General features: G+C 44.3%; 1 protein-coding gene across 1 annotated transcript in view; it reads left to right on the top strand.

The window, feature by feature from the left end:
- The first annotated feature begins 745 nt into the window (after positions 1-745).
- TBC1D14 (TBC1 domain family member 14) overlaps positions 746-20819 on the top strand; it is a 66977-nt gene continuing 46903 nt past the window's right edge. Inside the window, exons 1-3 of the mRNA XM_069977388.1 lie at positions 746-822; positions 5022-5164; positions 15304-16009. Of these exons, the coding sequence (XP_069833489.1) occupies positions 5119-5164; positions 15304-16009 (752 nt within the window). The 5' untranslated portion in view covers positions 746-822; positions 5022-5118. The remainder of the gene's footprint in view (positions 823-5021; positions 5165-15303; positions 16010-20819) is intronic.

Here is a 20819-nt window from a genome sequence, read left to right as displayed (position 1 = left end):
CACCGTATACGCAGCGTATTTACTGCTGCGATACGCAGCCAATACGCAGCAAATTAGATGCGTATACCCTGCTGCGTTGTACCCTAAGGGTACAAACACACACACCGTATACACAGCAGATACGCAGCAGATTTGATGGTGCAGATTTGATGCTGTGTTCAGTTATTTAGGTCTAATCTGCTGCATATCTGCTGCGTAACGCAGCAGTAAATACGCAGCGTATATGCCGTGTGTGTTTGTACCCTTACCTCTACAACAGGGAGGGTTGGTGCACACTACGGAATTTCCGCGTATAACGCGGAGGCGCGCATCTCCGCCATGACATGTCAATTCTTTTGGCGGAATGCGCAACCCGCCCGTGCATAGAATAGTGTTCGGTTACGGGTGCGGGTACGAGCGACGGAATACGCAGCGGGTTATACGCGGGAATTCCGTACTGTGCACACACCCTAAAGCCAGAAGTTGATATAGATATATATATATATACACACACACACATATATACAGTGTGTAGCATGCAGACAGAAGGCCTGTGGTTATGTTATATTACATAAGAAGTCACAAGGTGAGACCCCTTCCTCCTCCCTCCATGCTGCCTCATGTGAATGGAGTGCACAGCTCTGCTGTGGCTTATTATTATGAGGCAGGCATGACAGAGGAGGAGGTAGATGATAGCCCAGGGAAGGAGGGAGGAGGGCTGAGGCTGAGGAGGAGGTGACAGCCACTGAGGAAGCACCTCCTTTACAGGAACAAGAGCAGCACCTGCAGCGCCGGGCTCACAGGCTGAGGAGGGGGACGCTGCGCACAGACCCCCCCCGCCAGGTCAGTGTGGTGTCTTCTGCTCGGGGTCTCTAACCTGGGAGGGGGGGGCCACTGCATTCCGTGCCCGGGGGGAGCTCGCGTTATCTATGCGGCAGCTCGGCGTTATGTGCGTGTGTGTATCCAGGAGAGAGTCTGTGCTCAGTCACAAGGGGCTGCAAGGTGTCTGCACTTCAGAAGTTGGGGCCTGTGGACAACTTTTTCCCCTGTGCTGTAGTGATGTGTATGCATGTAGTGTGTGCTACAGGTGAAACACTTAGGACACCTTGGAAAGTCAGGGAGGAGGGTTCTAGAATTTTGGATGTTGCAATTTTTTTTTGTTCAATTTGCATGGTGACATGTGGATGCATGGTGTATGTGGCTGCATTACTATCCCTATCTATAGAAGGGATGGGGAGCCTCTGGCCCGCCAGCAGTTGCAAAACTACAACTCCCATCATGCCTGGACAGCCTTCGGCTGTCCAGGCATGATGGGAGTTGTAGTTTTGCAACAACTGACGGGCTTGAGGCTCCCTATCCCTGACCTAATATCTTACAGGCCCCGTAGCACACACTTATAAGAAAACCGCATGGTTCAGTGGTCTCATATTGAGTATAGACAGTATTTCGGGGTTCCACCTATTAAGAGGGTGGACTTCCCCTGTCTGGAGTTGAGATAGCGATGTATAAGCGTTTCTATATTGTAGAATTTGGACATTTTGCTTATGTCTGACCATTTTGCTCATGAAGGGGCAGTCCCCAAATAAATGGGGGTCCCTGAGATGGATGGGGAATACACAGAAGGGTAATGGGTCTGGACGCAGCCTTGGTCCCCTGTCTTTTAGTATAGACTTGTATAATGGTGTCGTTATTAGAAATGGAGGCAGGTGGTGGTGGTGGGTTTCGAGTAAGGTATGGTTGCGTTACCTGGTTCCAGTAGATGCCTTCTGTATGGCTACTAGAGATGAGCGAACCGGGTTCGAGTTGATCCGAACGTCGGCATTTGATTAGCTGGGGCTGCTGAACTTGGATAAAGCTCTAAGGTTGTCTGGAAAACATGGATACATCGACTCGAGCATGCTCCAGGTTCACTCATCTCTAATGGCTACATCTATATCACACCGCAGTGTGTTCTGTCATATACTGTAGCATTCAATATGTTTCCAACCAGTGGCCCAAGGGATGGAAAATTACTGGAAAACTGGTTATCTGTACATGGAGACATGTTCTTGTACAGTATAGATTGATATAAGGTTATATTGACACCGCATTTGGAGGAACACATCTGGTGCATGCGGCGGGAAGTCTACTGGCACAGACACCAAATGTAACCAGTAGGCCCCCATTGACTCAGCAGGAGGCCGCACTGTCTTATGCAGTGGGCCACCTCCAAACAAAAAGTAAATTGCATGATTTATATTTTTAGCATTGGGGCCAATCACCTACTTATGGTGGACATATCCATGCTCAGTTTGCCCTTTGTTCAATAGCTTTGGGACTGTTGAAGATCACTGAGCACTGTACTGGGCTTCTCTTGATGCAGACAGTCATTTGAGCGGTGGTCTAGCTTGCTCACTGTTGCTTCATTCATTCGTGGCACAAGGGACGGCTTGTTCTTGTCATCTTTGGAGGATCCAGTGGTTAGAACCCCCCAATCTGCCACTTACCCCAATATTGTTCATGAGACAAGGTTACATTTTGGGATAATTCCTTTATACAGAGGTACCTGTCTTAGACCAGTAGCTAAAGTTTGACGATTTATGCTTTTTAAACTTTCAGAAATTTTTATATAAATTTTTTTTTGTCTATTTAAGTGATATAAAGTGCAGCCATAATGGTTCTCAGAGGCTGAGGTCAGTAGATGACTTCATTGATGGACTGTGCTGACAGAATGACCATTGTTTATTAGTTCCTAAGCCAATGTTCCTCAGCTTCTGGCTACACTAAAACGACTTCTAAATCCTCCGAGTATAAGCTGTAAGGGTACGTGCACACTACGGAATCGCGACAGAAAAAGAATAAACTGGTTTATTCTTTGGACGGACAGCGGAACCCGCTTGTGCATAGAATGTAGTCTATGACACGGACAGAGATGCGTGTGTCCGCGAGCAGGTGTGAGCTGAGGAATCCGTTGCAATTCCGTAGTGTGCACGTACCCTAAGAAGGCAAATCGGAGGTGACAACCAATATGCCCACAATTCCTGGTGTTTCTTTTGTAACACAACTAAAATATGCTGCTATATCTATTGGTGGAGTAACCTGCCTAGTGCTGCCGTCTGATCTATTCATTCATAGACTTCATTCATTCAAAAATAACTCTCTTGTATGATCCAAACATGGTGTGAACATAGCCCATGTCTGACTAGACTAGTAACATTTAATGGCTTATTTGTCTGTCTAGATTCAGTTTATATGTCTTATTTTTTTATATGTGCGTGAATAGTGTCGCCTGCAGGTTGCAGTAAAACCATGGCAGCTCAGCATTCAGGATTTTAATTGTATGGGAAAGGGGGTGTCTGGCCGCAGCTGATACATTTGAGTGTATTGTGTGTAATATAAAACATACATCAGGTGTTTTGGCAAGGGCTGCATGGACATCACTAACGATGTCCATTCAGCCCTAATGGTGCGTTTACACAGACAGATTTATCTGACAGATCTTTGAAGCCAAAACCAGGAGCAGACTATAAACAGAGATCAGGTCATAAAGGAAAGACTGGGATCTATCCTCTTTTTAAATCCATTCCTGGCTTTGGCTTCCAAAATCTGTCAGATAAATCTTTCTGTGTAAACGCACCCTTAGGGTCTATTTACACAGAAAGATTATCTGCCAAAGATTTGAAGCCAAAGCCAGGAATGGATTTGAAAAGAGGAAAAATCTGAGGTTTTCTTTTTGACCTGATCTCTGTTTATAGTCTGTTTCTGGCTTTGGCTTCAAATCTTTCAGATTATCTGTGTAAATGGACCCTTACTGCCTGAATATCGGGCCTTCTGATAGGTCCAGGAAACGAGCGCCGGTCGTTTACTAAAATGATTGGGCTGTAGTCGGCCCATGTAATAGTACCCTTCGGCTGGCTATACATTGACTATTTCTGTGCAATGTGATGGTGTGCCCCGTGAAGGACAAAGAGTTGTGCAATGTATGCAGATCAATATGACAGTAAAAAAGTTAGAGGTGGTATACTCTCACTATGTTAAGGATAGGGAGTGGAGTAACATTTGACTGTAGGATCATGCCGCTTGGACTATGTTCACACTAGGTTATTAGATGTAAAATACATTAAAAAAAAATCATTTTACAGAATTTACCAAGAAAACCCACACAGTTTTATTTGACATCTAGGACCTTTAGCTTATTTAGGTTAAAAAATTACATCCATATTTTGGCACATAAACATTCCAAAAAAAGACTAATTTCAAATCAGATTTTGTTTTTTTTTAGCTTATGCAGTTAGACAGTTAAAAAGAAGGTTCAAAGAAAGGTCAAAATGCACAAAAAAGTTGGAAAACATCTAAAACTAACAGGCTTTTTGCCCGGAAAACATGTCTTTTGAGGATCAAAATGAGTGTTAAAAACGGTGTGTAAACTTATCCTTGGGGTTTGTTTGTAGTTGCCATGGAGACTGACAAGTCTGCCCAGGATCTGTGTACACAGCAGTATTTTTTTTTTTTTAAACCAAAACATTTTCAAAAGTTGCTTTGTTTTGCATTTTAGATGCTTTAAAGGAATACTTGGGTCAACTTGGCTTATGCTAGAATGTTATACAGATTTGGAAATTACTACTGTTAAAAAAACAAAAAATGTGAGCATTCCCATAATCATCAGCTGCTGTATGTCCTGCAGGAAGTGGTGTATTCTTTCCAGTCTGACACAGTGCTCAGACCAGTAACAAATACGCATAGAAAACCTTTCCTGCTCTGGACAGTTCCTGACACAGACAGAGGTGGCAGCAGAGAGCACTATGTCAGACTGGAAAGAATACACCACTTCCTGCGGGACATAAAGCACCTGATAAGTACTGGAAAACCTGAAATTGAAGTAATTTACAAATCTGTCTAACTTTCTGACACCCATTAATTTAAAAATAATTTTATCTGAACTAAAATTAAGTGGTAACACTATTTCTATATCAAGGAAGTCGATACCCAGACTAATTTTCTTTACTCAAAGCTGATCAAAGTGTTTTGACATTTTCCTGATGCTTGTATCTCTCTTTGTACAGTAATTTATCATGTGTGAAGAAATGGCCTAAGATGACATGCCCGGACCCCGGTACTGCTGTGCCATACTTCCCTTAAACTTTATTTCTTTGGCTGGCAATGTCAGAGCATGAGCTGCAGAGCAATGGAGGTCACCCTTGCCAAGGTAATACCAGCTTACTGCCTTTACACTTCAGCTGCCGGGCACAACAAGAACAACCCTGCCAGGATCCAGAATGTGTTTATATGTTACTTGAAAATAAAGTCGCGCTTTAAGCATCTGGTAGAAGTCTATGTGGTCACGCCTGAGGGCGCACAAGACTTATGTGCTTCTCAGGCCCTTCAGAGCTGCATCCTGTGTTATTTCTGCAAGGTCATGGTCTCTTTGCAAATATCTTCCCCTTTTTAAGACGCCTTTGTTTTCATCCTTAACCTTCATCACTGCAGACGAATTCCTGCTGCCAAGCTTAATCTGTGAAGTTGCATGTGCCAGCGTTCTCCGCTCTTGTTTCTGGTCACATGGCTTTTTGTTGTGTGTGTTTTTTCAAGTTTTGGATTATTCAGTGTTTTTAGTTAATTGTATTCCTTCCCTGATGTCGTTTTTTTGTGGTGTTTTTTTTGGTGTTTCTTTTTATGTTACCAACTTCTTATCATATTTATTTTTTTAGGGTGCGTTCACACCTACAGGATCCGCAGCGGATTTTCATGCTGCGAGTTTGCAGCGAAATCAGCTGCGGATCCTGTACTGTGAAGCTCAATAGGTCCCATACACGCAGCGTATCCGCTGCCTGCATGGGACCCGGCCCCTTTAACCCCTGCACCACCGCCGGCCGGCCGCAGCTTACAGCCCCGGCTTAAACCACTGCACACCCGATCGCAGCATCGGCCCCGAGCATACATCACCTGCTTGGGCCGTGGCTGTGTGATGCTCCCGGCTCCCCCTGCTGCCCATCAGAATCAGTGCTGCCGTGCAGGGAAGCCAGGAGCATCACACAGCCACGGCCCGAGCAGGTGATGTATGCTTGGGTCGGGGCTGCGGAGCTGCGATCGGGCGTGCGGGGGGGGGGGGGGTGTCCAGGGCGGCGATCGGGTGTGCGAGGGGACCGGGGCGGCGATCGGGCATGCGGGGGGCCGGGGCAGTGATCGGGTGTGCGGGCGGTGCGGGGGTTTAAGGGGGCCGGGGCTGTAAGCTGAGGCTGGCGGCGGCGCAGGGGTTAAAGGGTGCTGGGTCCCATGCAGGCAGGGGATCCGCTGCTTGTATGGGACCCATTGAGCTTCACAGTACAGGATCCGCAGCTGATTTCGCTGCAAACTCGCAGCATGAAAATCCTGTAGGTGTGAACGCACCCTGAAGCTGATATGCACACAGTAGGGGGAAATTTTTTTTTTATCTGATAATGTGCTGCATTAAAGGGCTACTTTGGAGGAAAAAATAGTCTTGGTGTCAGAAGGTTATAGATTAGTAAATTACATCTATTTAAAAATATCAAGACTTTCAATACTTAGGAGTAGGGATGGTCCGAACCTGCCGAGGTTTGGGTTCGTACGAAACCCGGACTCTTGGCAATGATTCCCGTTGTATTAAACCTCCATGCAGAGGGTGGATACAGCGGGAGGACCGCCTGGAAAACCGGGATACAGCCACAGCCTGTATCCCAGTTTTCCAGGCGGTCTTCCTGCTATATCCACCCTCTCCACGGAGGTTTAATACAGCGGGAATCATTGCCGAGAGTCCGGGTTTCGTATGAACCCGAACCTCGGCAGGTTCGGACCATCCCTACTTAGGAACAGTTTTTTTCAGTCTGGCACAGTGCTCTCTGCTGTCACCTCTGTCCGTGGATCTGTCCAGAGCAGTAGCAAATCTCCGTAGATTCCTGCGCCCACCGTGCGGCAGTTGCAAATTAGGTGGGGCAGTTGGGGGCAGGGCTTAATTTAACACTGGGGTACAAATACAATGGTACCTTGGATTGAGAGCATTTTGAAGGAAGAGATCAGAGTTTTTCAAAACTGTGACTTGGATTAAGAGCATTGCTTTGGTTTAAGAGCTCCCTGTACTGGGTGGGAAGGGGAGTAGGGGAGGGGTATGGTCTACAGCACTGTACTCTTATCCAGGAAGTCTCCCTCACCTTCCAAATCATGGCAGATCCACTTCAGGCTGGGGCTTGCATCAGGGGACAGGACTGTGGAGGTAATCTCTTCATAGCTGTAATCTCTCTCTTCCCGGACAGTGAGTGCTGCTATACTGTGCTCACCCTATACCCTGCTCATTCCTTCCTGCAGTCTCTGTCAGACCTTGTGTTTCCCATCCTCTCCATTCCTGCTATAATGTGCCTGCACTTACACTCAGCTATACACACTGCTGCTATAATGTGCCTGCACTTACACTCAGCTATACACACTGCTGCTATAATGTGCCTGCACATACACTCAGCTACACACACTGCTGTATAGAAAGGTTTCTGTCACTGTCCTCTTGCACAGCTCTGTGATTCTCAATTCCTGATTGGTCCATGCTGAACACACGCCCTTTCCCCATTGATGTCATGTGACAGCCCTGCTCTCTATTCTAGCCTCTTGTACCACACTACAACATTATGTGGACCTGCAGTTCCATCCTGTATCTACAAACAGCTACTATTTTTCTCAGGTTTATGTACTACTATACAATACATTATACTCATACTGATTGCTATACTGTACAGTAACTTATAATATCACATATTCTGCTGTTTCTGAATGTTTTTCATTTGTTTTACTGTTGTTTAGACTAAAAAAAAAATCATTATTTTTGAGGTGTGGAACCAATTGTCGGCATTTCAATGATTTCTTATGGGAAAATCTGTTTTTGGTTTAAAACTGATTTGGATTACAAGCACATTCCCATAACGAATAATGCTCCTAATCCAAGGCACCACTGTATTCCAATCTTCATAAATGCCCCGCTTAGTGTTTTCCTTTTTTCCCTTTCAACCAAGGCAATCTCTCTTGTTAGTAAATAGAAAAAATGAGTGGAGCTCCCGTGTCTTGCAACTCCCTTAAAATTATCAGGTTTACTTCTTTTACTGAGAGAGATACTGGGTTACAGTCCAGTGTTCCCATTACACGGAGCGATTATCATTTAAAATTCACAATTACGACCAAAAATGAGGGATTATCTGCCGTGTTATAACACCCCAACAATCAAATGGCGCGCAAAAAGTTGTTAATTTTTGTCTTTCAATATGTTGAAATATTGTTGGTAGTCAGACGAACAGATATCCAAACAATATCTGCGCTATGCTAAGTTGTTTGCAGATGAAACCAGCTGTGTGGGGTGTGCTGAGGAACGCTTAGTGACCATATAACGATGCAAAAATGATTGTTCATAACAGCAGTCGCTGAATGTGAATGTTATCAATAGTGATCGATCATTATAGTTAAACTTAAAGGGGTTATTCAGCGCTACAAAAACATGGCCACTTTCTTCCAGAGACAGCCCCACTCTTGTCTCCAGCTTGGGTGGGGTATTGCTGCTCAGCTCCATTGAAGTGAATGGAGCTTAATTGCAAACCGCACCTGAGCTTGAGTGGCCATGTTTTTGTAGCACTGGATAACCCCTTTAAAGTGATAATCGCTACGTGTAATACAGCTATTAGGCTGGTGTCGCACATGCTGCAACTTTTGAGCCAAAGCCGGAACTGGATCTGGCAAGATGGAAACATTTTAAAGGGAATGTGTCATCACAAATGACTTCTTGTTTAAATAGTGTTTTTATGTTAAACAAATTTTTTAAGAATTGTTGGTGACATTTTTTTCTAATTTTCCATTTTTCTATCTATATGAGGGTATGTGCACACTATGGAATCCCAGAGCATCACCCGGTGCAGGTTCTGCAGCTCTTCTCCCCCCCCCCCCCCCCCCCCACTTGCAGACGCACACATCTCCGCTGCTCCCATAGGTTTCATTTTATGGTGTGCCAGACTTCACCGTCCGCAATTGGGGGCGAGCTGCGGAATCCACGACGGGTGATCTGCTGGGATTCTGTAGTGTGCACATACCCATATAAAATCTGAAATCTTGCAGTTTTCATTCTCACCACTTGAGCTAAAACTAAGCTGAGGCCTGTTGTGTCTGTGGTGATAAGAGGAGGCTGCTGTAAAGTGATCTGTACAGCATTGCAGCGACATGTGACATCCGTAGACAGAGGAGACAATAGCAGCTCCCTGTGGGATGACCTCTTCAGAGGTCACAGAGCACGCTCAGTAAGGTTTCACATTCATCAGTAGACTTAGGTGGCATCTGAGCACTGTGTCAGACTGGAAAGGATACAACACCTTCTGCAGGACATGCAGCAACTGATAAGTACTGGAAGGCTTAAAAAATTTACTCAGAAGTAACTTACAAATCTGCATAACTTTCTGGCACCAGTTGATTTGAAAACTTCGTCCGGGTTCCCCTTTAAGCAATGAACTACCGCTGTTGCTATTGACAAGCCTGACAAGGGAGGGGTTAAGATTACTTCAAGGAGGGAGCACTGTGTCCACACAGTAGTGGGAACACAATTTGGGAGCTAATATTCTTGGAATCTCCTATAGTCACTGTTGATGTCTGGTAACCAATGGGATGAGATGGCAGAAAACTTTTATTGAAAAATAGGTGTGATCTGGGAGTGATTTCTAAAGATTAGTTTAGTAGCCTATGATTACTTTTTAATCTCCTAACTGAGAGTCCTGCAGTGCTTTGGCATGCTATAAAATAATAGGTCATTAGGCCTCATGCACACGGTCGTATTACAGCTCTGGTTTGTAGGGTGCATTCACGTCCGTATATGTAGTCCACTAGCTACCTCCGTGATCAGTGCCAAACCGTCCGTCTTTACATCCGTTTTGCACCCATGTCCGTGTTTTTCACGGATCTGTTAAAAGCATTTTAAATAACATTGGTTTCATTGCATCCATGTTTTTCATAGATGTCACATCCGTGAAAAGCACAGATCTCACAGATTTCTATGGGAAATCGGTGCTGTGCGTCCGTTCCAAATTATTACATGTCCTGTTTTTAAACGGAACTGATTGGGGACCCGTATGCGAATAGCCCAATACAAAGCAATGGGCTATAAATTTGTTTGTGCGCACGGACAACTTCCCGTAATGTGCGAATGCAGCTGTAGGCTTTGCCTAGATGTCTTCTGCTGTATTATATGGAGGTATGGCCCATATAGTGTATGCTCCAGCAACTACAGAAGTCCTCTCCTCTGCAGATTTAAGCTGGGTTCACACTACGTATATTTCAGGCTGTATTTGGTCCTCAAGTCAGGTCCTCATAGCAACCAAAACCAGGAGTGGATTGAAAACACAGAAAGGCTCTGTTCACACAATGTTGAAATTGAGTGGATGGCCGTCATATAACGGTAAATAACGGCCATTATTTCAATATAACAGCTGTTGTTTTAAAATAACAGCAAAAATTTGCCATTAAATGACGGCCATCCACTCAATTACAACATTATGTGAACAGAGCCTTTCTGTGTTTTCAATCCACTCCTGGTTTTGGTTGCTATACAGCCTCACAAATACAGCCTCAAATATACATAGTGTGAACCCAGCCTTATGTTGCACAGATACTCTGTGGATTTGGCTCATTGCATTTGAATGAGATATCTTGTTCATATGACTGCATACATTGCCGTCACCTGGCTCCTGTGTCTGCGCAGTGAAGCACCTGCAGTGATCTTACACGTGTGAACATGTCGGAGCACTGTTTTTGGACAGGACTGAGCGTTTGCTCGCAGCCTCCTGGCTTTGGCGTTGGATACTCTGGTCTCTTCCAGGTGTTTACTTTGGAGTCCTGCGTACAATGCGGCGTCTTTTTAGTCCTCTTTACCTGCAGTATGCTTGGATAGTTACAAGGGATCTTCTTTGTACTGTATACATGCCACTGGGAAAATACATACTGTCTTTTTATTACCCCTACAGTCCTGCTTTAGGGTAGCTTCACACGTACCGTATCGCAGCTTTTGATGATGCGCAGCAGATGTGATCTAAATAACTGAACAAAGCATCAAATCTGCACCATGAAATCTGATGCAGATCCCGTACGTGTGAATGCACCCTTAGGGTGCGTTCACACGTGCAGATTATTATAATAGTAATAATATTTATTTGTATAGCGCCAACAGATTCCGCAGAGCTATAGATTTGATATCAAATCTGCTGCGGATCCTCTACGTGTGAACGTTTCAAACCCCACCCAATCTGGAGACAAGAGCGGGGCAAAAGTGGCCATGTTTTTGTAGCGCTGGATAACCCCTTTGAAGAGGATTTTTGTTTTTATTTGAAGGGTGTTTCCAGGACTTTATCTTTGTTATAGGCCATCAGTATATGGCTGGTGGCAGTTGGCACCCTGGTAACTGGGTGACAAAGCTGGGAGACCTCCTTAAAGGGGTACTCCGGGCTGGGTTAATTTTCAGTGTACAGCCGGAGAGGGGGTGGATATAGAAGCCGCCGGTTACTTAACTCCCTGATTCCAGCTCGGGGTCCCAGATCGCGCCACCCTGTTCTCCCATCTGGCTGCCGCTTCCTGGTCTGAGCTGCGGCTTGAGATGTGACTGCTTCCTGGTCTGAGCTGCGGCTTGAGATGTGGCAGCTCAGCCATTCAGCGGTCGTAGTGGAGTCAGGCAGCCGAATGGTAGAACGGGGCAGCGAGACCTGGGACCAGGTGCTGGAATCAGGGAGGTAAGTGACCGACGGCTTGTATATCCACCCCCTCCCCGGCTGTACACTGAAAATGACCCCAGCCCGGAGTACCTCTTTAAGGGTGCGTTGACACGTACACGATCTGCAGCAGATCTGATGGTGCGGATTTGATGCTGTGTTCAGTTATTTAGTTACATTGATATCTGTGCCATCAAATCTGCTGCGGATCCTGTATGTGTGAACGCACCCTAAGGCTGGGTTCACACACAGTATATTTCAGGCAGTATTTGGTCCTCATGTCAGGTCCTCATAGCAACCAAAACCAGGAGTGGATTGAAAACACAGAAAGGATCTGTTCACACAATGTTGAAATTGAGTGGATGGCCGCCATAGAACAGTAAATAACTGCCATTATTTCAATATAACAGCCGTTGTTTTAAAATAACAACAAAAATTTGCCATTAAATGGCGGCCATCCACTCAATTACAACATTATGTGAACAGAGCCTTTCTGTGTTTTCAATCCCCTCCTGGTTTTGATTGCTATGAGGACCTGACATGAGGACCAAATACTGCCTGAAATATACGTAGTGTGAACCCAGCCTTAGGCTGTATTACACAGCAACGTAACCTGGGGAAGCGAGCACAGATCTGTTAGCTCAGTGCTTGCTTCCCCCTCGTTCCCCCCTCATTCCTCACTATTATACGCTCAGACAGCGAGTTAGAGCGATTCATTGAAGCCAATGGCATAAAGTGACGCACAGCAGACCGTCGCTGCGCTAATCGTGCTGTTTCAACATGCTGAAAGACCATGATCAGCCAGTAATCGGCCAAGTAAGGCCGATAATCGTTTCATGTACTAGGGCCTTTACAGTGTCATGGAACTAGGAGCAGACATACGTTTTCTAGTGGTCATGCTGGGTTAATGCATCTTTGCTTCTAATCTTTTAAGTGGATGTTTAGCTGCAGTAACCTTTCATGGCCACTACGAAATATGTGGAGCTGTTTGCTCTTGGCTCTTTTTGTGTATATGTGGGCGCTATGGCTTTTGCAAATAGCTGATCAGTGTCAGACCTCATCAGTTGAACAATGATGGTGGTGTGAACCCGACCTTAGCTACCTTTTGAATGTAAGGGTCCTGTTTCACGGGCCGATGGGGGCCCGATCAACAATGTAAACGAGCGCCGATCTGCTAGATCGGCGCTCGTTTACTGGGGCTATTCCACGGCCCGATAATGGATTAGCGAGGGCTGCAGGGACATCGTTGCAGCAGCTTCGGTGCCGCCTGTCTAAGCTGACAGACTCCTCAGCCAATCGCTGGCCGCAGCGGTCCTGGCCAGTGATTTTTAAATCATCGGTCGCCCGCTGCGCTCCGCTATTCCACGTAGCAATGCGCGGTCGGTGCCCGATAATTTTAGGTTTGCACCTAAATAAACGATCATTGGCTGATCGTTGTCTCTATTCCACAGAGCGATAACCGCTCCGTGGAATAGGCCCCTAACCTAGACTATTGTCATTCACTAATGGCAAACAAATATCCTGAAAATGATGACGATGAACAGAACCATATGGCAAAGTGTGTGTGTGTATAATATATATACATACATACATACATACATACATACATACATACATACATACATACAGTGGTGTCTTAAATTACGAGCATAATTCGTTCCGGGACCATGCTTGTAATCCAAATAGACTCTTATACCAAAGCAAATTTTCCCATAAGAAATCATTGAAATGCAGACAATTGGTTCCACACCCCAAAAATGATTTTTTTTTATTCTGAATGACATCTAAAACAGAAGAAACAAACATTCAAAAACAGCAGAATATGTGATATTAAAAGTTACTGTACAGTAATGGAGAGGATGGGAAACACAAGGGCTGACAGAGACTGGAAGAAGCATGAAGGAATGAGCAGGGCAGATGTGGGCACAGTATAGCAGCTCTCTGTCTGGGGAGAGAGGTTACAGCTATGAAGAGATCACCCCTATTGTCCAGTCCCCTGATGCAAGCCCCAGCCTGAAGTGTATCTGTTATGATTTGGAAGATGAGGGAGACTTCCTGGGTCAGAGTACAGTGCTGTAGACCCCTCTATGCAGACCAAGCCCCTCCTCCACTCGCCGTCCCACCCAGTACAGGGAGCTCTTAAACCAAAGCAATGCTCTTAAACAAAGTCATAATTTTGAAAAAACTGTGAGCTCTTAAACCAAAATGCTCTTAAACCAAGATACTCTTAAACCAAGGTACCACTGTATATATATTATAATGTATTATTTCCAGTCTGAGTAAATATCGAACATCTGATGTTCTCTTATGGCTGATACTTCTATCTTGTGACATTTGCCATCATTTAGGTCACTGTACTACTAGATTGTTTGGAGATCCATTAAAGGGGTAAAAAAAAAAATGGTGCCACCCTGGTCATCAGGTTGTGAGTGGTATTACAACACGGCTCCATTCACTAAGGTGGAACTGAGCTGCAATACCGCATCTCAACTGAGGACAAGAGTGGTCATGTTTTCCAAAGCCTGGGTAGCCCCTGTATTGTGATGGGTAGGTTTTCTGTGTGGAACTGAGACGTGAAGTAGAGGTTCTGGATCTCCTGTCCTTAGCTATGCCATGACTAAGGGCCCGTTCACACTGCAGGAATTATCACCTGTTTTCTGCAGTGTGAACGGGCCCTTAACAAAGTAGACAGGTAAGTAGTGACTGGTAGTGACACCTGCTCTAGTTTTACCCATGATACATGGGCACTTCATCGTGATGGGCACAATCCCTGGATTCATGCATAGCCCAGTTAATCATTTGCCTGGAGTTTTATCGCTGTCGGCAATTCCTCCTCCTCCTCCAGAGAACCGGTTATTGCCATGACTATCTTAGTTGGAGACCATGGGGTATTGGTTTGATAGAACTGATTGTATGCTTGTAGTGTAAGCTAGTTACCGCTGTGCAATGGACCTGTATGTGTTCATGTGACGCAGGTCTGATCACTATAATAACATTATATCCGCCATAGTCTTTATGTGTGCATAATCTCTAGCAGCAGTCGCGGTCTTTAAAGTGACACTCTGCTATTTTTAGAGTGTTATATTTAGCATGATCTCCTATGCGCTATATACAGTATAAGCTTTAAGGATAAATGCATACCAGAGCTGAACTGTATAGTTCAGGTGCAGCTGGGATGATTTTTAAAGAGACAGTCTATAGGAAACACGTACATGTGCCCAAATACCGCCATATAGTGCTGGATAATACTGCTGTACAGTGCTCTCACAATAAGTGACCAAAAAAACCACCATTTAGAGCCTTATGATAGAGTCCATACAGCCAGATGTGTAAAGTAACCTGCATAATATCTCCATGCTATGTATAAATACTGACATACAGTGCCCACAACTTGCTTTGTTATATACAGTATCTGCTTCTATACATTGCAGTCAGTGTCCACAAATGTGCATCTAGTATCTGATGTAATATATTCATGACTATGTATAAATAATTCTACCATACAGTGCCGATTATATTCATTACATTATTCCAGTATCTACTCCTATACAGTGCTGTCATAGTATTGTATTGCTAACGTTACTAATATAAATTATTTATTCTCTACTTATAGTTTCCTCTTGGTCGAATATGAATAAAGACTTGGCATCTAACATAAAGAAGCTTGGCTTTATCGAGGTCCATGACATTACTGTAGATGGTGATATTCCCAATCTTGACAAGTGGAGTCGAAAAGGTTCCCAATCTCATACTCTCCCGGACTTCCACCATGGCCATTTTGTACCAATTGGTGAAAGCAACAACGTCGCTTCAGTGGACTCCGGCATCCCGACCCTTGAAATCGCCAACCCGGAGCCCGTCCATTGCAGCGTCAGATCCACCTGTGTGAACGGAGCCGTTGGGGACGAGAGAGTCTTTCAAAGCTCCAAAAGTATACCCAGCAGCGGTACTCCATCTCTGAGGAACTCTGAATGCGACCATGTCATCTGGAAGTCCTCCACCTTTCCCAGATCTGGCTATGACACGGCCAAGCTCTACAGCCCGACGTCGCTCAACAGAAGTGACGATATCTCTGACTGCAGCGTCTCCAGCCTCAGCACCGACTTTTCCACCACTTTATCGGTGAGCAATGAGGACATTGTGGACTTCTTGGTCACCAGCAACTCAAGTGCAATTGTCAACTTGGAAAATGATGACGCACATTTTTCTGATGTTACTTTGAACTCTGCAAAGGACAGTTCGGATGCATCTCTTACCCAGGACGGGGATGGCGACAGTAAAATGAGAATATTGGGACCCATCAGTAATTTCTTCAACAGGTAAAGTTTATCTAGTTCTGATCAAATTTTCTTTAGTTTTAGAAATGCTTCACTATTACCTGCTGCAATGTGTGTGAACACCATCACAATTACTAAGGATATTGGCCAAACTTTAATCCCTTCTGCAGAAATTAGGTTTAGGTGCATTTTTATCTATGGTATGGGGTAATACAGGCAATGCACCATGGGAAAGAAGTATGCAAATGAGCTCTCCAGATTGGAAAGAAATTTATCGCTCTAGTGCCACCTATAGGAGGTAGCAGTAGCTACACTGTGAGTCGGGGTCTACCCTTTGCAACGTGACCAGGAGCACTAGAGAGACTATTTTCCTCTTTTTCTTTATTTCTCTCAGTGAGCTGGCTATAGTATACAGGGGATGATATATAGGTATGATTATAGATTATTTAGATCTATATTTTTTTCCATAGAACATCAATACAGAAGTTATTGCTAGTCTAGTAGTATTCTCGGCCCAAGCATGACTGCTGCTTTCCTAAGTCAGACATGGCCTAGGGGACCCATTTGTTAGATCGGTTGGCACAGTACCCAGTGCTGAAACTCATTACAAACCCTCTGAGCATTATAAAGTGCATTGTACACTGTGTACTTTTTAGCACTGTAGTGGTATTCTGCTTTCTTATTCGCTGGGGGGAAAAGTACTCTACATTTTAAACAACTGTGACTACAGGGGTGTAAAGATGGGGTGTGAAGGGTACATTGACACATACTTGTCTTGTCATCATTATTTAACTCTGAATCTGCAAGGAAATTTGCACGATCAGTTGATTGAGGGGGCTAGTGTCTACAATATACAGCGCCATTCACTGCATAGTGGCTGTACCTGGTATTGCAGCTTGTCTCATTCAATTAAATGAAGACGCCCAAGGGTTTGTGCAATCAGGTGATCAGTGGGGGTGGTGGGAGAAAGACCCCCATCAAGAATAGACCATAAAGAGAAAAAAACAAAACAGGAGGAGAGTTTTTCATTGCGGCATTAGACCTAGGAAAGAACAGTCCAGGCCCTGCTATAGCTGAGTAGAGTTGGATCTTAGTGATGCCATGGCTGCTGTTTAGTACCCATGAGTCCAGCATTAGACAGTGTTTGTTTTAGTCAGTACACCCACTGTTCGATCTGGAAGGCAGAATAATTTTCCTGTCCCTGTGTGTATTTACTCCCCATTACTCAATTACTCGATCCCAGTCACCGCTGAGTCATGGATGCTTCCTGTACTGTAATATTCCTGGACTATTATCTCAGTTGCAAATAAACCAAAGAGATAACTGCTAAAGGCCAGCAGAGCGTCCTTGTACTCGTATACCACCCTCTCCCAGTAATACACAGTGCCCATCTAAAAATTATTACCCAAAGGTTAGGGACTCAATGCTGATGTCCGTCCCTGTATCACTCCCCCCTGGCAGCCAGGACTAGAGGGAGCAGAGGCTTGCTGCACATTGCCAGCTTCTCTGGTCATTGTAGGAACCACACAGACTCTCTCTATGAATAGTGTTAATAAGGTCAGGTTACAAGGCGTCAAAATGCTGCAGACTTTCTATGCGGAAAATCTGCGGCATTTACACAAGTCTCTGGTCTGTGCTAAGAGTTATATTTTTGATACCTGGTTGATGGGTTTTTTTTTTTTTTTTTTTGCACATATGTCTCCATAAAATCTTTGTCACCTGCCAATCTTTGTCTACACGCCAGCTGACATGATATAACATGCTGGCACATGCATGCTGCAGTTAAAGGGAATCTGTCAGCTCTATATGATGAGGGCTCAAGGAGGTGGTGCTGAGCCATGGCATGCATGCCTACTCTCTCCTCCACCCTTCTGTGGCTTGAATGACTTAAAGGGTTTTTCTCTTTTGTCCCCAGTTTGGGTGGGGGTTTTGCAATGCAGTTCCGTTAAAGTAAATGGAGCTTAATTGAAATACTGCACACAACCTGAGGACAGGGGTGGCACTGTTTTTTGCAAGAAAGTAGCTGCATTTTTTTTTTCTAATTCTGAGGGGTGGAGGAAGCATGCATGCAATAACCTGAGCCCATCTCCTTGACTTGAGCTCCGAGCATTCCCTTTAATTGTTGTAGTCATGCCAGTAAGTATGATACATAACTGCTAAGGCATAGAAGTAAGCAAGAGACCAACTTTATATCGAGCAACTACATTTACAGGTAGGGGTCCATGACATCTGAGAAGCTCTTAACCCCTGCTATGCTGAAGCTGGTGTCACAAGTAGCTTTGGGTCCGTTTGTAGTCAATACAGAGGAAAGCTATACTGGAAAGGTTTGCATCCTTTCTGTGTTTTGGACCCACTCCTGGTGTTCAATAAAAACTCAACCCTGACCAAATACTATGTGAGCCCAGTCTAAGGGGTACACTGCCATGGCCTGCAGGGGCTATACGGTAGGCCTTCAGACTATATTGACCCATCATGTTTTACTGCAATTCTACAATTTTTAGAAAATTGTGACAAAACAACAGTATTTCTCCTGTTTTTAGTTTAGAAATCGCAAAAAATGGCAGCAATAATAAAGTGGTAGAGAACACATAAGTGCAGAACTGATCAGTGCAGGGCCCACTAGACTGGACCCAGAGGTCTGAGATCTATCCAATGGAATGTAGTGGAGACAACATTTCTAGGTGAAGGCAACTTTAATTCACACCCATGTGTGAGGTCTCGCCCTGTCCAAGCTTGACTTGAGAACGGCTTGAATAAGCCGAAACGTAGCAAGTGGGTGTGAATTAAATCACGTTTCACCTACAAGTTCTGTCTACATTCCATCGGGGTGCACACCTACACACCACCTGCTGTGACATACATGGGAGCCCACAGGAAGACGTTTTTATGAAGTCAATAGGGAAGTCAAAATCTGCACATGTGAACATAATAATAATTAGTATAAACAATTAAACACGACATTGTATACACTACATGTGAACATAGCCTTGAATGGAAGAAAGCCTAAACAGTGCAGGTCTAGCTATGTTATATCCAGGAGATTCCACTGTATGACATCATAAATTATTATATTGACTGTACTTTGTGCCCATTACTCTGTAATCCTGACAGATGCTGATTGTCATCATAGGCCCCATAATATCTCTCCACTCAGTCCCTGGATGGTTCTGCCGCCGCCGTCTTGCACCTGGTTAATTTTCCTCTGAACAGACCAATAAATTATAAATTACCTAAAACCTGATCCGTCACATTAATCTCCATTCCCGGAGGCAGCCATTGTAGTCCGATGGTGGAGATCATAAACTATTCATTAGAGTGACTATTTTGTAACTGGACTTTTCCCCCAGTTTCCTTCTTAAAGGGTGCTAACACACACGACCGATGCGCAGCAGATCTGCAGCAGATTTGATGGTGCAAATTTGATGCTGCGTTCAGTTATTTACATCAAATATGCTGCGTATCTGCAGCAGAAAATTCACTGCGATACGGTGTTTGTGAAGCTACCCAAAGGGGGTTTTCAGTTAAAGTTTTATCATTGTGTAAGTGAAAAGTATTACAACTTTCTAGTATACTCTTTTGCTTTAAAATGTTTGCTTGCTGTCAGTAAATGAGTCTGAAACCTGTGCATATCTAGTTTTGAACTTGCCTTGACATCCATGCTACCATGTATCAGTCTAGAGTCATAATCTCTGTATAAATGTTTCTTTTTCCTCGATGGAACAAATCACTGGCTATGGTGGTTGCATGTGGTCAATGCAGCAAGATAGGGCAACATTGGAGCACTTCAGCGAGGGGAACCAGAGTTGCTGAGGGGCAAGTACAAGTTTATCTGTAATAAAATAATAATAAAAAAAAACCCTAGAGGCTTAGTGGACTATTGCTTAAAGGTTTTTTTCTGAGAGAGAAAGAAAAAAGCAAACAAACAATAAAAACAGGTAGATGCTTTCTTCCCAAAACTGTTCCTTTCTTGTCACCAGTTTGTGTGTGGTATTGCAGCTTGATTCTATTGAAGTGAATGGAGTGGAGTTGTAATACCACACACAATCTAGGGACAGGTGTGGAGCTCTTTTCAATCAATAAAGCTTACATCTCAGCCCCCCCCCCCCTCCTCCAGGTGCTATGACCTATTTGAAGGTTACAGGTGTCCAGTAACGTTTCCCGTTCATGTCAATGTGACAGGTCCTGTCTATTTTTGTCTCTCTTCATTGGGTTTTGCTGTAAAGCATATCAATAAATGCTGGTAAAAACGGCCAAGGCAAGATGACCACCCTCATAACAAGGTACAAAAAAAATAAAAGTAGAAAAAGTTTACAAACAAAAGAAGAGGTTTTAATATCTGGCTCCAGTTAATAAAGAATTGGTAAGAAAAAGGCGATGCATTCCCTTTAAAGGGGTTATCCAGCGCTACAGAAACATGGCCACTTTTCTTCCTCTCGTCTCCAGGTCAGGTGTGGTTTGCAATTAAGCTCCATTTACTACAATGGAGCTAAGTTTCAAACCCCACCCAATCTGGGGACAAGTGGCCATGTTTTTGTAGCACTGGATAACCCCTTTTAAAGGGGTTATCCAGCGCTACAAAAACATGGCCACTTTCCCCTACTGTTGTCTCCAGTTTGGGTGGGGTTTTGAAACTCCGTTCCATTGTAGTAAATGGAGCTTAATTGCAAACCACACCTGACCTGGGGAAAAGTGGTTATGTTTTTGTAGCGCTGGATAACCCCTTTAAGGAATTAATTAGCAGTGAATTACAGAATGGCCTATAATTTGCATGTGATAAAGCTCTGCTTGTCCCATTGTACAATGTGTTCCACTAATAATTACTACTCTGCTCCGTCTGATCTCGCTTCCATCT

The sequence above is a fragment of the Dendropsophus ebraccatus genome, chromosome 7 (assembly GCF_027789765.1).
Source record: "Dendropsophus ebraccatus isolate aDenEbr1 chromosome 7, aDenEbr1.pat, whole genome shotgun sequence".
NCBI lineage: Eukaryota > Metazoa > Chordata > Amphibia > Anura > Hylidae > Dendropsophus > Dendropsophus ebraccatus.
Note: the sequence above shows the minus strand (reverse complement) of the source record. Positions and strands in the feature narration are given on the sequence as shown.